Source organism: Aricia agestis, chromosome 8 (assembly GCF_905147365.1).
Source record: "Aricia agestis chromosome 8, ilAriAges1.1, whole genome shotgun sequence".
In the NCBI taxonomy this organism is placed as follows: domain Eukaryota; kingdom Metazoa; phylum Arthropoda; class Insecta; order Lepidoptera; family Lycaenidae; genus Aricia; species Aricia agestis.
In genome coordinates, this window is record NC_056413.1 from 12308036 (window position 1) to 12325310 (window position 17275).

The following is a 17275-nucleotide window of genomic DNA, read 5'->3' on the forward strand; positions in this document are numbered from 1 at the left end:
TCGAGAAATTAGAAAATTGATTTATAAATGGTGGACCTATAGTAATTTGTCGGATAATGTCAAGAGAAGTCGACGGATGACAGGCCCAGTTGAAAAATGTAGCAAAATAACAACGCAGACAACGACCTACAACGACCAAATAATGTAGGCCCGTCATCTGCTTATGATTCTAATGGTACTGTTACATCCCTAGTTAGTTAGTACATTCGTTCATCCGTTTACTTAGCATTTCTTTATTCTTCGATATTTTTTCGTTTGCGTTGCAGTTTTCGTTTAGCATTCATTCTACTTCAATTTATCGGGCAGTTAGATTCACAGAGTACTTGATTATAGTTAGATTCTGAAAGCCGGGCAAGTAACGTGTGGGAAGTCGTAGTAAAGTGTAACTAATATAATTTTGGGTTAATAAATTAGTTTAGGGTGAACTTTTGTTTTTTTTTAAACTGACACAGAGGGTGCTGCAAAACAGTACTATCGAGTAAAGATGAAAAAAAAAAGATCAAGTTGCCTTTCCATTTAAACCAAGCAAAGGCTCAAGTCTTCGTCGATCGATATCTTGTAGGCAGACTAATATAATAGTCAGGCAAACACTTTTAACAACACCCTTCTTGGCATTGGGTACGAGCAGCTGGTATAGGGGCCCTAACAAAAGGATAAGTTATTAGCTTATCCTTTTGTTAGGGTTCCGTACTCTGGGTTTACAGGATCCTATAACTAAGACTTCGCTATCCGTCCGGGTCCGTCTATCCGTGACCTGGCTGTATCTAAGAACCGCAATAGCTAGACAGTAATTGCCACTAATTATTATTTATGTTTGTATGTCCGTTGCAATGAATAAAATAAGTTTACTAAATAAAATAAGGGATTATCCATGGGGTTAATATTTATGGATCTCAATAATGGCAACAGATAGAGACTATAAATAGGTATTCATGAAATATTCTGTGATATTTTTATTTTATAATAAAATTAAAATAATAATATATGCGGAAATAAAATAATATATAATATGTACGGAACACTTCATGCGCGAATTCCTCTTTAACACTTGGCTGGTTTTTGGGTTTTTATTTAATCGGATTAAAGCTGTCTAACACAGCAGGCGTTTTGGCTGCCTGCCTAAAACCTTATACAATTCCCTGTAGTGTGTACAAGAAATTTTACTTGACGCTAACTAAGTGCCTAAGCTAATAATCTCAGACTAACTAACTTAACATTTACCAGTCTACTCGAGAATTTTGAAAAATAATAATATGCAGCCGGTCAAATTTTGTTTTTACCGAATCATAAAAATTAAAATTATTTTGTACAGTGAAATTAGTAAAGAAAGGTCGTAAAGAAATGTGCAAAAAGAAGACTAGCGGGGTCCACTCTTCAACAAACCTTCATTATACAGAAGAAAATTATAGTAGGCTTATGAAAATACTGTCCTTGTTATTACCAGGGCCTGTAGACAAGTGGCAAAGCGCTAACGCTAACGCTAGCGCTACAAAATGTATGCGATTTGACATAAGTCATCGCTTCGCTAGCGAATACTAATGTCAAATCCATACATTTTGTAGCGCTAGTGTTAACGTTAGCGTTAGCGTTTTGCCACTTGTCTACGGGGGCTGTTCGTAAATATAGTTGTGTGATGTGCAAAATAAATGTTTCTTATCTAATCTTTTCTTAAAATCCAATCTCGGGAATTATGACCAGCATTAAAATGATTAGAAATAATTTCCAAAACACGGCTAACATAATAAAGTTACCTTTACATGTTTCATCGTTACAATATAACCACACGGACCCTCATAAAATGATAACGGTAGGGTAATAAATGCTCGAAATCTAAATATATAAAATTAATCGCGATATTGTCCGTGTAGCTAGGCAAACAGAATATAAAAATCTATACTTAAAAGTAATAAAAAATAGTATAAGCCCGGAGTTTATGTGCGTGAGGTGCGCTATATACAGGGTGTAACAAAAACAAGTAATAATACTTTAGGGTGTGTACGTGTTCCTTGTAGAGAGTTCACTGTGAAAGTATAAGAGCTGAAAGACCAAAATTTTTTTTCACTTTTGTATAGGGAAACTCGTGACGCTCGGGCCCTTGCCCATACAAAATTGAAAAAAAAAAGTTCGTCTTTCAGAGCTGCTACTTTCACAGTGAACTCTCTACAAGGAACATGTTCACACCCTAAAGTATTATCACTAGTTTTTGTTACACACTGTATAGCTGCTATCTATGATATCTCTAAATAGTATAAAACAAAGTCGCTTTCCGCTGTCTGTATGTATGTATGTATGCTTAGATCTTTAAAACTACTCAACGGATTTTGATGCGGTTTTTTTTAATAGATTGAGTGTTTCAAGAGGAAGGTTTATATGTATAACATATGCATAATATGGTAGAGAAACACTGATAATTTTAGAGGTTTCTAATGTTATGTCGTAAATAAATTCATTTTTTTGCGTTTATATTGCAAACGCTGGCTAAACCCTACGAGATAGATCAAAATAATGTACTACAGTATTGTACGCCTTAATAAGGTAAACAAAAAAGTCCGCGATGGTATATGTCTATTTCTTAGGGATAACTCACAATAGCCATTTTTGTTCTTTACTTTTTACGAAAAATAATGGCTTATTTACGAAGCGATTTTAACAATTTACAACATTAACCCTTATCCAAATAAACATATTTGGAAGCTAAGACATTAAATGTAGATTATAATTGTCTTTTACACTATACAATTTCGATCAATACTTTAGAAGTTTTCAAACGTATAAACTTACGCGGAATCAAAAAATATGTCGCGCGGCGGCGGCCGAGGGACATAGCGGTTACGGCGGAACCGGCCGGGGGCTCTCATAAGCTTCGGGCTTATGTTATTGTAGTAGATAGTGTATTTCGTCATTGTGTGGTTGTGCAGACGGTAACGCAGAGGAGCAACCACAGCGCTTTCTTTCAGATATTCATTGTTTCTGGTTCTTTGGTTTCTGAATTGTCGATAAAAATATATTTGACTTGGTTAGAAAAACGGACTTTTGTTTTTGCTTTGCGATTGGGTTATTTGTTGCTTTGTGGGTATTAATATACGATCATGCCTGGAAGACGTCGTCGTTCGAACATAGGTCGTAGTATAGTGAATTCCAAAAGAGCACGTTCAGTAAGAGATGAAGAATCGTCAACGGAACGTGAGACTCGCCTCAGCCAGAATAGTGATAGAAATCGGATACAGAGAGAAAGAGAATCGTCTGTAGAGCGTGAGGCTCGCCTCAGTCGGAAAAATGATAGAATTCGGATACAGAGAGAAAGAGAATCGTCTGTAGAGCATGAGGCTCGCCTCAGTCGGAAAAATGATAGAATTCGGATACAGAGAGAAAGAGAATCGTCTGTAGAGCGTGAGGCTCGCCTCAGCCAGAATAGTGATAGAAATCGAATACAGAGAGAAAGAGAATCGTCTGTAGAGCGTGAGGCTCGCCTCAGCCAGAATAGTGATAGAAATCGAATACAGAGAGAAAGAGAATCATCTGTAGAGCGTGAGGCTCGCCTTAGCCAGGATAGTGATAGGCATCGAATACAGAGAGCAAGAAAATCATCCGCACAGACACATAGCAACACCGAACAAAACGAACAACCAAACAGCCACAGACCCGAGAGAGTAACTAATTCATGGGTAAATAAAGAAAATTCTGCCAATTTTTGCGAAACTTTTATCGTTTACACAGCACAATAGGAAAAATCACCCGATTTTGAAACATTCTTCATTGGTGCTCCGCTTCTATTGGTCTTAGCGTGATAATATATTATAGGCTACATCCTACTAATATTATAAAGGCGAAAGTTTGTTTGGATATATGGATGTGTGGATGTATGGATGTTTGTTACTCTTTCACGCAAAAACTACTGAACGGATTTTAATGAAACTTTACAATAATATAGCTTATACATCAGAATAACACATAGGCTACAATTTTAACCGACTTTCAACATGGGGGAGGTGTTATGTTCGTTTTCTTATATTCAACGATTACTCCGCCGTATGTTACCCGATTTTTATATTCACAAAAGTGGTGATCTGATGAAGGATCCATAAGTAATCGAGGGAACTCCTCAAAACTTATAGGGAAACGTGTGGTGACTTCGGTTTCGTGAGAAGTATTCTAAGCATATGCTACCAACAAGTAAGATTTTGCACCGAGATATACCTGGTATACCGTGGTTCGGAAGGTGCTGAGAGAACTCCTGATTCTTTATAGATACAAGTTTGGGAGTTTCGGCGTTGTTTTAAGAACAGGAACCATATGCTACTATGCAAATTACATTCATCATCATCATCATCATCATCACTACCATATTATACCATTTCATAGTCTTTTAGATCGAGACTCGAGTTTGTCAAGCGATAATTAAAAAAAAATCTTTATTTTATTTCTAAAAATAGTTTGACGACCTCTGTGGCTCAGTGGTGAGCGCGTTGGTAGCTCAAGCCGGAGGTTGCGGGTTCAAATCCCGCCGACGGAACAAAAAGTTTTCAAAGTTCCTGGGTCATGGATGTGTATTAAATATGTGTATCATATAATTAAAATCTTAAATATATGTATAGTATAAAAGTATTAAATATATTTCCGTTGTCTGGTACCTGTAACACAAGTCCATCAGGTACTTACCACGGGGCCAGACTGACGTGGTGTGAAGCGTCCATAGATAAAAAAAATCTATACCTCCCTAATATAATAACATTGAAGAGTATGTTTGCTTGGACGCGTCAATCTCAGGAACTACAGGTCCGATTTAAAAACTTATCTCAGTGTTAGATTGATCATTTATCGAGTAAGACTATAGGCTATATTATATAATATATTATCACGCTAAGACTAATACGACCGAAGAAACTCAGGAAAATGCGGGAAAAACGGGGAAAATATTTTTTATGGGAAAATGTACGGTTTCTGTAAAATTCCTAATTTACGCGGGCGAAGCCGCGCGGGACATCTAGTTCTATTATAAAAAAAAACATCATTGGCTGCTATTTATATTATATTCATTTTCTTTTGTCGAAAGATTATTATTGATTGACTAGCTGTCCCGGTGAACTTCCTGTCACTTTAAAACCTTCCCTGGACTTCTACGAATATTTTAAGACTAAAATTAGCCCAATCCGTGCTGCCGTTTTCGAGTTTTAGCGTTACTAACACAATTGAAAATCCATTTTTATAGATTACTAGCTGTCCCGGTGAAGGTCCTTCCCGTTTCATACCACTTATTTTTCATACCGCGGTATGAAGCAGCGAAGTACTGTTTTTGAATTGCCTGTTTCGTACCGCGGTGCTTGGAGTGGTATGAAACAACGATTTCTTTTTTGGTATGGGTGGATTCGTACCATGAACTTTATTAAATATTTTTAGTCTAATCACTTATTTATACTGGCGTATAGAAAAGTGGTAACAAGAAGAAATAAAAAAATATTTTGTATAAAGAAATGTCATTTCTTTCAAAATCAAAAAATATATTATATACTATCAGACTTCTAACAATAAAATCACAGCTTGATTACACATAGAAGTTTAAAATTAACCTAACACTATATAATTAATTTTAAATTATCAAAAATAATATAAATGTACTTAAATGGTCCGGGAGCTGTCAATCTCAAAAGTACCCTCATAGTGTGCATTGATTTTTTTGATGAAAATAGATAGTTTAGAAAATACAAATAAAAAAAACCGGCCAAGTGCGTGTCGGGCTACGCGCAATATAGGTAGGGTTCCGTAGTACCGCTATTTTATTTTTATTTTTGTATGGTTGTGACATGGGAGAGCTATGCTTCGGCACGAATGGGCGGGCTCGATCGGAGAAATACCACGGGCTCACAGAAAACCGGCGTGAAACAGCGCTTGCGCTGTTTTTCGCCGAGTGAGTGAGTTTACCGGAGGCCCACCGCCCAATCCCCTACTCTATTCTCTTCCCTACTCTCCCCTGCCCTATTACCCTATTCCCTCTTAAAAGGATAGCAACGCAACTGCAGCTCTTCTGATGTTGCGAGTGTCCATGGGCGACGGAAGTTGCTTTCCATCTGGTGACCCGTTTGCTCGTTTCATATTCTTTGATTTATTTCAATTGAATGTCTTGATCTTTTTGAATTTTTTACATCATCAGGTTTTTTTAATAAAGCACAATAATACTTGGAGTCTTTTCGTATACCATCAATAAATTGCCCAATGTGTATTTGGTTTCTCTGAGATGAATTTATTTAATTTAAATAATCAAATAAAATAATAATATGTATTAAATAATGATAATAAATAATAAAATAAAATTAAATAATTTAATATTTTATAATTTTTATAATATGTATAGACATTTTGAGCTTGACTGTACTAAAATCTGCGCTGCGGTACGAATCGACTAATTCAAAAAAGGTCTTCGCTGTTTCGGACGCCGCACATACGGCAAAAAAGGCCAATTTAGGACGTCAAAAATAGATTTTTCTACTTAAATGTAATGTCTAAAATTGCATGTATTCTTCAAGTCAGATAGTTACTCCATCGCACTGGCTATAAAAACTCTTTGTTATGTTGATAAAAAAAGCACAGGAGGCCCTGAAAGGTAAGCGTTGTGCAGTGTACGGCTAGTGCCTGGAAAACCCGAAAACATTAAGATGTGTTATTTTCGTTCACCTCGTGCAAAAATCTGAATATTAATTATGGAGATGCAAGCCATTGACATGTTTATTATATAACACTATATATTATTCTTACTTTAAGCCTGTGTTAATAATAAATGATTATTTCATTCCACTCATTTTTAAAATAAAAAAATGTGTTTCCTTAGTCTCTCAAAAAAACTTCCGCTTAGTACCGCTTTCTGTCCTCAATATTTACATTTATTCGTTTGTTGTTAGTATTGTGAATTCTAGGAACTCAAACCTACACATTGTGACACTAGACCCATTTTCACAGGTAGAGTCGGGATAGACCAAGTCACGGAAAAATGTACGGTTCCCGCGCGATAAACTAATTTTGAAGTAACGGAGTTGCGGGCGTCATCTAGTTAGTTAATATATGAATGGTCGACAATTTGTATTTTTAAAAAATATACTCAATTTCATTTTAATACTATTTGGTTTCTATATAAAATACCTTTTAGGCTAAAAAAAAATTCAAGTCTCAACATAAGTAGCCACAAGTAGCCTTTATAGCTCACAAACTTTTCTAAGTATAAATACACATATAATTTACATCTTTGATTTTTGGCGCCCTAAAGTAGTGATTTTGCCGTATGTGCGCCGGTATGAAACAGGCAATTCAAAAACAGTACTTCGCTGTTTCATACCGCGGTATGAAAAATTTGTAGTATGAAACGGGAAGGTGAACTTCGTGTCACTTTAAAACCTTCCCTGGACTTCTACGAATATTTTAAGACTAAAATCACCCCAATCCGTTCAGCCGTTTTCGAGTTTAAGCGCGACTTACGCATTTGAAAATCTATTTTTATATATAAGATTTAATTTAGAGCCAACCAGGTGAGCCAGCCAACCGAAACAGGTGGAAATCTGAAGTTATGTATAACTTCAGATTTCCACCTGCTTCGGTCACTGCAGAATTCTTTGGGCAATGTCAGGTTGACATCACAAGAGGACTGCCAAAACCACTTGTCGCAGTTTTTGATCAGAAGCCCCAATTTTTTTATAATATAATAAAGTCCCTACCAACAAGATGGCAAAAAGTTATCGAACAAAATGGCACCTATATACTTTAGTCAATTGTAAATAAACTTTATAAAAAACCTTTTGTTTTTAAACAAAATGCGAAAAACTTTTTCCCCAACCTAATATTAACGAAAGAGAAGGGATGATATTTTAACAGAGGCACATAAATGAAACGTCTCTCACCTGGCTAACTTAGCTCTTCTCCGTAAGCAGCAGATGATGGTGAGAGCCAGCAGGGGAAAGCCGAATATACACGACACGATCGGTACAACTATTGATTCCGGAGTCACTGGAACAAAACAAATTGTTCTAGAATTATTTATTCCCAACTAAGAGTGAAGCCACGTAGTGTCAATGCGTTGCGAAGCGGTGCCGCAGCGGTTTCGCTTCGATGTTTAATAGCTTGGCCATAAAGAGTTGGAATTCTATACAACATCGTTGCCATACTTCAGTTTTTGCCATACGTCTGCCAGTATTTTATATCAAAGATGTGACAGCTGCGAAGAAACTATAAGCGCCCTCATTTTTGGTCAACTCTTAATGGGCTAAGCTTTAGGTTCATATCTTATGACATGCTAGTTGCTACTGTATACCAATGTATATGTGTTCGTCGTCGTTCGTCGTAACGACGAACAGGAAATGCAGTGATAATGGATGGTGTGCACTGCGCTATCACCATCTTTAGTCTTGTTTTGGGACGCGTCGCCTTACCACAGTTATGGCATACAACGCGTTATTCCGTTCCGACAACGCAACACACCGTAGCTGCGTGGCCTCACTAACATAAAACAAAAGAGACAAGGGTTAACCCGGGACGACAAAAGAACGAAAAAGAATTTTTAAACTCTCTACATTTTACCTCGACAAATGTAAAAGTAATACCTGTAAACAACCAATAAATCTTTATGTGGGTACAGATGTCAACGTGTTGTTTAGATTTTTGTTCTAGAGGTAAGTCTACACAAGAAACTACTTAACGAAGATCTATGCCTGGTTTCTTAGGTCTTTGACTGTAGTTTATTTTTTCACTAGCGCTTTTGATTGGCTAGCGTCAAACCATATTACCATAACCAATCAACAACACTGTTGAGTAGATAATCCTTCAGGGTTAAACAGCTCTATATTGTATTGTACTGAGAAATAAATATTTATCTTATCTAAAAAAAAAAAAAAAAAATCCTTCAGGGGTTTTCGACCACTAAGAAACCGGGCTGTCACGTAAAACATTATGTTAAAGTATACTTTCTCATTTATTTTACACGTTGCATTGGAATTCGTTTATCACGCGGGAACCGTACATTTTATTTCAAAGAATTCATTCTAAATTTAATCTAAATCGGTTCAGCGGTTTGGTCATGAAGAAGTAAGAAACAGACAGACACACTTTCGCATTTAGAATATTACTGGCTGTGCCCCGCGGTGTTTCCCGCTTCTTTTTGTTTAGTGATATAATAATTAAATTGTGTGATATAATAATGAACGCCTCCGTGGTCTAGTGGTATAGAGCGCGGCTCTTGACTCGGAGGTCGTGGGTTCGATTCCCGCGTTGGAAACATGTTATTTCCAAGTTTGGTTAGGACAATGCAGGCTGATCATCTGATTGTCTGACAAGTAAGATGATCCATGCGTCGGATGGGCATGTAAAAAGTCGGTCCTGCGCCTGATCTCTCGCCAGTCGTGTCGGTCGTCCGTTCCACTGGGTTATGAGAGTAAAGGAATAGAGAGTGCTCTTGTGTACTGCGCACACACTTGGGCACTATAAATTACTCCTGCGTAGCTGGCCTGGTTTCAATGAAACCGGCCACCGTCACCGAAACCGGTGTGGAAGCTATTATAATAATTAATAATAAAAGACTATGAAAAGTATCAATAATAGGGTCAAAACGGGACGATACATGGTTCTATGATGGTTTATGGTAATGATGACGATGAATGTAATTTGCATAGTAGCAATATGCTATCCGTTCTTAAAACAACGTTGAAACTTGTATCTATAAAGAGTCAGGAGTTCTCTCAGCACCTTCCGAACCATAATATACTTTGGTGCAAAATTTTACTTGTTAGTCGCATATGCTTAGAATACTGCTCACGAAACCGAAGTCACCAAATGTTTCCATATAAATTTTGAGGAGTTCCCTCGATTTTTTATGGATCCCTTCATCAAGTCACATTTTTTATGAATAAAGTCCCAAATTGGCATGATGCCCTATACACCAAAAGAAAAATTTTGAAAATCGGTTCACAAACGGCGGAGTAATCGTTGAACATAAAAAACAAAGATAACACAACCCCCATTTTGGAAGTCGGTTAAAATTGTAGCCTATGTGTTATTCTGATGTATAAGCTATATTATTGTAAAGTTTCATTAAAATCCGTTCAGTAGTTTTTGCGTGAAAGAGTAACAAACATCCATACATACATCCAAACTTTCGCCTTTATAATATTAATAGGATAGGCTAATAATAATAGGATTAGTATTAGTATCGATTTTTATGGCAGTAGTTATTTCAGTGCAGGTGCCTTACTTCCGAAACAGGGGCCTTACTCCCGAAACTGATATCGATATAGATTTACGATTTCAACGGTTTTTGACACTTTAGACATCTAAAATAACTGATATCGATCTATTAACTGAGATCGAGCGCTATTTTAGATGTCTAAAGTGTCAAAAACCGTTGAAATCGAAAATCGAAATCGATATCAGTTTCGGGAGTAAGGCCCCTGTTCTCGAAACTCCGAGGTTCAGGTGGTTATATCGTTACGATAAAACGAACGTTCGATGCGCAGTGACCCGGTGGCCGATGGCGAACATTTTAAAATTCCAAACGAACCTCACTTTAAGTGAATAAAGCTGTAAGGTAAATTCACTTCGAACAATGCCAGAGGCTTCATATGTGAAGCAAGAATTTCAGTCGGAAACTTGTAACACTTAAAATGTGAAGAATCTTTCATATTGACGAGTATGAGATGCTTGTTGTTAACGTAATGTTGTCGTTTATTGAATTCCTTTATATGCAATTTCCTATAGTCTTAGTAGCTAAAATATAGAAGATAAAATAAAGCGAAAAATGTTATTCCTATTATACTAAGTTGGTAAAGACCGCGCACAACTTGAAGATTATTGATACTGCAGAGAGAAAGAGAAAGAGGGGTTGTTTTAACAAAAACAAGGCCGTATTATCATTAATCTAGATACGAATAGCATCTTTCCTATCCAACCTGCTGACTGCTCTAACCAAAGAAATCGAATATTATGTCCAAGTGCCTTACACATAATATTTTACGTCTTTGTTTACAAGTTAGGGATCATCCATAATGTCACAACTATTTCATGATTTTTAGACCCCCCTCCTCCTCCCTAGTGTCACTTAGAGCAATTTTACGTCAAAAAATTAAAAACAACTCTAAACTTTAAAATTCGTGATTCAATTCAATAAATTTAATATGTGATGTCACAAAACTTAAGATCACTCTTTGTCACATTTAGTCGACAGCCCCCCCCCCCCTCTACGTGTGACACACTTTATGGATGACCCCTAATCCCAAATCGAAGTTGCATAAATCAAATTAATGTTTTTAATCGGCCGTTGGAAAATTTCGTTGTCGCAACATACCGGTGGGATAAATGATGATGGGAGGTCGTTTGTTGCCGTTGGTGGACTTGGCCACGATGACCACGTTGTTGGAGACGGTCGTGGTGGTCGTGGTGGAGCTGGAGCGGAATTGTTCTAGAAGGCTGGAGTTCGTTGACCTCGTCATTTTGCCCTGTCAACAAGATATGAGTATGTTACTGTATAAACTTTAAAATTAGTAGTTTAGTGTTATGATGGCCACGGGGCACAAAAGGAGTGGAGGCTCTAGAAGTCTAGACCATAATATAATATAATTTTATCCCAAATGAAATAGTCAATTTTTACAGTTGTAGCTAGGTTGTAGCTCTTTATTTACCAAATTTCATAATTACTAGAGATCGCCCAATGGTCGAAATTCGACCTTACTTGCAACGACATTTAGGATTTAGGACTACTGCCTATATTTTGTAAAAAATATTGACTTCATCATAGTTTTTTTCAATTCTTGTCTGTGGGACTCAGCTGATCTCAGACTGGCCGTTTAAGCATTGTCTAATAGTATCTAAAATTAAATAAAAAAAACAATAATCCATTTTCAATTTGTCAACTTGTTCTCAACTATAAACTTAATATAGCATTATAGGTTTATGTTCTCAACAGACTTCAACCATACGTAAATAAAAGAGTATAATTTGTATGTATAGGCTTATCACTCAAAAATCTGTCATTTTTCATAGTAGCAGTGTCGTAGTGCGTGTAACGTTTTATTTGTTAAAAATATATATGATAAAAGCATAATTTTAAAATAATATTAGCTCGATGCACTCCCTCACCATATAAACTATAACTGTGCGAAATTTCATGCACCTACGTTTCCCCATTTTTCTTAAAAAGGGTCACAAAGTTTTTCTCTCACGTATTAATATATAGAATACGTCATCGTACTAGATGACGCCCGCAACTCCATTGCGCCAAAATTTGTTTATCGCGCGGGAACCGTACATTTTTCCAGGATAAAAAGTATCCTATGTCCTTTTCCGGGACTCAAAGTATCTCCATACCAAATTTCAGCAAAATCGGTTCAGCGGTTTGGCCGTGAAGAGGTAACAGACAGCCAGACAGACAGACACACTTTCGCATCGCTTTTTTTCCGAAATGGCCGCCACAGCTGAAGGGATAAGAGAATGAGAACTGATAGTAAATCCTAATATTTTCAGACCAATATTGTTTGCAAATATCTGAAGGGTAGATTGGTCCATTGTATACTCTGAGTTATCCGAACGTGGGTAGCGGAGACAATTACTATATTTGCAAATAATACGGCAAATTCTGTAAAGATCCTTATAATATAACACACAGATGAAATTTTCGCCAACCCCGTACGATATAGGATATCGCACCGATACAATACATAAGAGGGAGAAGATTGAAGATTTCTTGTAATATTATGTACAAGGGTTCTTAAAATAACAAAATAGTATATTGTTAGAACCATTGTAACCCTGAAAATAAGTAAATAATTCTATTCTGTATTTCTTATTCTCTGTGTGTTATAGGATAAAAATTAATTTAAATTTACAAAAATAAAACCTTTCCGGTTCATCGTATCGTTTGGTGTAAACCTCCAATTTTTACCGCCTTTTAAATAAGGAATCAATTCTCATATTTTGAGAACTAAGTAGAACCGCGAAACAAATTTTTGCAATTACATTTTTAGTTTGATTAAAAAAAACCGGCCAAGTGCGTGTCGGGCCACACGCAATATAGGGTTCCGTAGTACTTAGTTTTTGATCATTTTTGTATGGTTGCAATGAATGTACATTTATAATGTGTTTTGCACTACTAACAACATCATCTCAGTTAAACATCATCTCGTGCATAGGAATTTGAACGAAAAGTTCTTTTATACTTCGCCGAATACACTTTTTTTAGTTGATCGACTATAACTCAAAAACTTATGAAGTCTTCTTAGCCGTGATAGTTTTCCTTTTAAATTCAGCATATTTCCTACTACCGTGAATTTTTTCACATTTCCAGAAGCAACCGTTTAGCTGGTAGAAGGGGGGCACACTGGACTCTAACGATTTTTTCCACTTTAAAACTTAATATTTCACAAACGGATCCCTAAACCGGAATATGATTTATGAATACTCATAATATTTTTTAAAAACCTATTCAACGGACACCCCACACGATAGGGTGGACGCGAAATAAAATATTCATCCCCGCTTGATGTGTAGGGAAGGTACCATAAAAAATATTTTTTTAAGATTTCATGTACCATTTTGTCGACATCATTAAGAGGATACACCAGGGGCGAGAGAAATTCAAAATAGGTATTTTGAAAATGTATTGTTGTCTCACCAATCTCAAGTCCGCCAACGCAGAGCGCGATAGAGACAACACGACAAAAGTTCTAATAAAATAAAAGAAAATCATCGATTCGTTGTCCTCTGATTCCTTCTCCAAAACTTAACCGATTTAAGTACTTTTTTCATTAACAATTAAAGCAAGGCTTGAGCTGTGTTCCTATGTTTTACTTTTTGGTATATTCTAGCTAGTTTTGTTTTCTAGGTGTTTGAACACAGACAAAAATCTGGTAATTTTTTTCAGTTTATGAAAGTTCATATCTTTTTTAATAATTAAGTTATGAAAAAAAGAAAACATAGGGACATTATATTAGTGGCCATAGATATTTAGGAAAAATATAACTCTACCGGTATTATCAAGGGAGGAAATAGAGGACAACGTTTGTATGGAAAAACGGCGGTGTGGATCCCTCTTGATATGTGCATTCATGCCAAATTACAGCTTTGTAGGTCCTATAGTCTCTGAGCAAAACCGTGGACAGACAGACGGACGAACGGACAGACGGACACACAGACGGACGGACAGACCGAAACTATAAGGGTTCTTTGTTGACTACGGAACCCTAAAACCGGCTAAGTGCGATTTGGACTCGTCCATGAAGGGCTCCGCAGCAACAATAAGGTTTATTTTTATGAAATTAAAAGGTTTTTGATTAATTTTTACTAGATCTCGTTCAAACCAATTTTCTTTGGTAGTTTTTATAGTAATGTACATCATATATATATTTTTTAGACTTATCATGCCCCTACTTTAAAAGTTAGAGGGGGACACACATTTTACCACTTTGGAAGAGTCTCTCTCGCAAACTATTCAGTTTAGAAAAAAATGATATTAGACACCTCAATATGATTTTTGAAGACCTATCCATGGATTGCCATACGCATAGGTTAGATAAAAAAAAATTGTTTCAGTTGTACCTACCTATACCCCTATTAGGACCCCTAAAATTTTTAATGTTTTTTCCATTTTTGTATCAAAATCTTAATGCGGATCACAGACTACATCTACTTACCAACTTTCAATATTATAGTATATATATATTTATACTATAATATTGAATTTTAATAGTTTCGGAGAAAAGTGGCTGTGACATACGGACGAAGAGACAGACAGACATGACGAATCTATAAGGGTTCCGTTTTTTGCCATTTGGCTACGGTACCCTAAAATTAACATAAATTCAATTAATTTTGTATGAAAAGTGTTCGGAACTCCAGACTCCAGTCTCGTCATTTTCATTATATGTATAGATAATATGTTCCGTTTATAGCCTGTACTATGCCTTTTATATCCCTTTTAATAATCAAACTTATAAGTTATAACTTATAACACCCCTCTTTTTTGTCGGGGGTTAAAAAATAAAAAAAGTGCTAAATTGAATAATCAGAAAATCAATTACCCGTCCCGTCCCGGCTGCTGACTTATTTATTTTCCCTCTACACAGGTTAACTGAGGCGACTAAATCAAAATTACACGTGAAACCTGTTCGTGAAATACTTATAATAATTTACCTGGTACGAAGCAGCCCAGTTTATACTTTTAACCGACTTATGTAAACTATAGTTTACAATTATTACTCTTAAATATAGTGTTAGTAATAACCTTTTACAGAATTCACCTAAACATTAACTATTTCTGTACTGAATCTTCAAAATGTTGAAGTCGGTACCAGCTACTTAATCGTAAATTTTGGGACCGGTAATGACAAGACAAAAATGTTTTAATACTTTGGGAAGATTTGACAAGTCAAAGGGTACAATTTACCACACATCATAGCTTCCAGTTAGGGTCTGAAATAGGTCGGGTGTAAGGAGTAACACCAAAACCCTTTTACTACGACACGGTTATCTATAAGCCCTTCACTAAAAATAACTCAGTTACAACGCCTTTCTCGTAAGATATTGATAAAACGATTACGCTTTTCTTATATTCGTATTTTCTTTTACAATTGAAAACGCAATCGGATGAAGTGGATAACTATAGGTCTACCAGAATCTGATGGCAAAAAGTGAGAAAATAAATTGACTCTAGCAATACCGGGGTAATTGAAATAAAACATTTTGATCCTTTTTTTCCTTATAGCGGCTTATTCTGTGTGTGAAATATGCAAATATAAATCCAATGATCAAGGATATTTTTTTGAAAATTTGCCATCAAAATTTGCCATCAGATTCTGGCAGACCTATAACATTAATTGTAACATAAGGGCAATTACTCATATTTTTTCCCTTATAATTTGAACAAACCTTGTAACTTGTCTACTTATCTGGATAAACATAAAATCCACATTTTTTTAATTCTAATCATTTTCCCGGTCCTAAAGCTTGCGTTAACTGCAAAATAAAATCGGCCAAGTACGAGTCGGACTCGCACACAAAGGGTTCCGTACCGATACAGAGAAGAAATAGGCTAAAAATTGTGTTTTTTGTATGGGAGCCCCCCTTAAATTTTTATGTTATTTTGAACTTATTATTAAATATTAGAGCACACATTATAACAAAAGAATGTGTGAAAAATTGAAGTGCCTACCTCTTGCCATTATTGATAGTGAGCGAAAAAGGCCGAAAAAATCACGTTTGTTGTACGGGAGTCCCCCTTAAATATAATTTTGTTTTGTTTTCAGTGTTTGTTGTTATAGCGGCAACAGATATACATAATCTGTGAAAATTTCAGAACTCTAGCTATAACGGTTCTTGAGATACAGCCTGGAGACAGATAGACCTAGACGCACAGACAGATGGTCAGACAGATGTCTTAGTAATAGGTCCCGTTTTTACCCTTTGGGTACGGAACTCCAAAAACGACAATTTTCATAATATTGATAGTTATCCACGTCATACACTCACATCGTCGATAAGATTTATGATAGCCCGAATAATTTATCTCGTTTTAACTATGAATTTACCATTTCTTATTCATCATTGTTATTAGATATGTGGTTCCTTATTGATATAATTTACTAGAAAGCCCGATGGATAAGGAAATATGGACTTCTGTTTCATATTTTCGTTGTTGTTATCATTGAATAATATTATGAAAATGCAAGGGGAAACCTACAGAACCTTTGATAGCCAAGGCCCAAGAGTATGCTGTATTTTCAGCAATTCAGTGCCTTTAGCATCTGGCATTCTTATGCTAAGTACTCACATACGGTTTTGCTCGATCGAGCAATAACGTCGAACAATACCCGCGGCTCGGGCTTTCGTCCACACATTCAGCATTGCTCGATAGTTTTATTCTAAATAGATAATAAATATTTAATACCATCGAGCCGGCTCGATGCGAGCCTTCGAGCGGCTCGATGCGAGCCTTCGAGCTGTGAGTTTTGCGGTCCACACAGTAATTATCACTCGATTTGGAGTAAAACTATCAAGCAAAACCGCATGACGTGAGTACTAAGCATTAGACTCAAAGTATAATGTTTAAAGTGCATTAACCTACGTTCAATAAATGAAGGTAATATTTAAATTTCATTAGCCGTATACTCGTAGTTTATGAAGTTTTTTACCTGAGCAGCCTTATTAAAAATTTAAAGCTTGGGTCGTGGCAGAATTGCTTGTTTGAATAAAATAGGCAGTTTGGGATATTCGCGCATAATGAATTTCGGAGAGATTGCTGTTCGTTTTAAATTTA

General features: G+C 36.1%; 1 protein-coding gene across 1 annotated transcript in view; it reads right to left on the minus strand.

The window, feature by feature from the left end:
• The window catches only part of LOC121730002, a 42902-nt gene that overhangs the window by 15804 nt on the left and 9823 nt on the right, over positions 1-17275 (minus strand). Inside the window, exons 2-3 of the mRNA XM_042118796.1 lie at positions 11315-11465; positions 7884-7989 (exon numbers count right to left, since the gene is read on the minus strand). Coding sequence (XP_041974730.1) covers positions 7884-7989; positions 11315-11459 — 251 coding nt within the window. The 5' untranslated portion in view covers positions 11460-11465. The remainder of the gene's footprint in view (positions 1-7883; positions 7990-11314; positions 11466-17275) is intronic.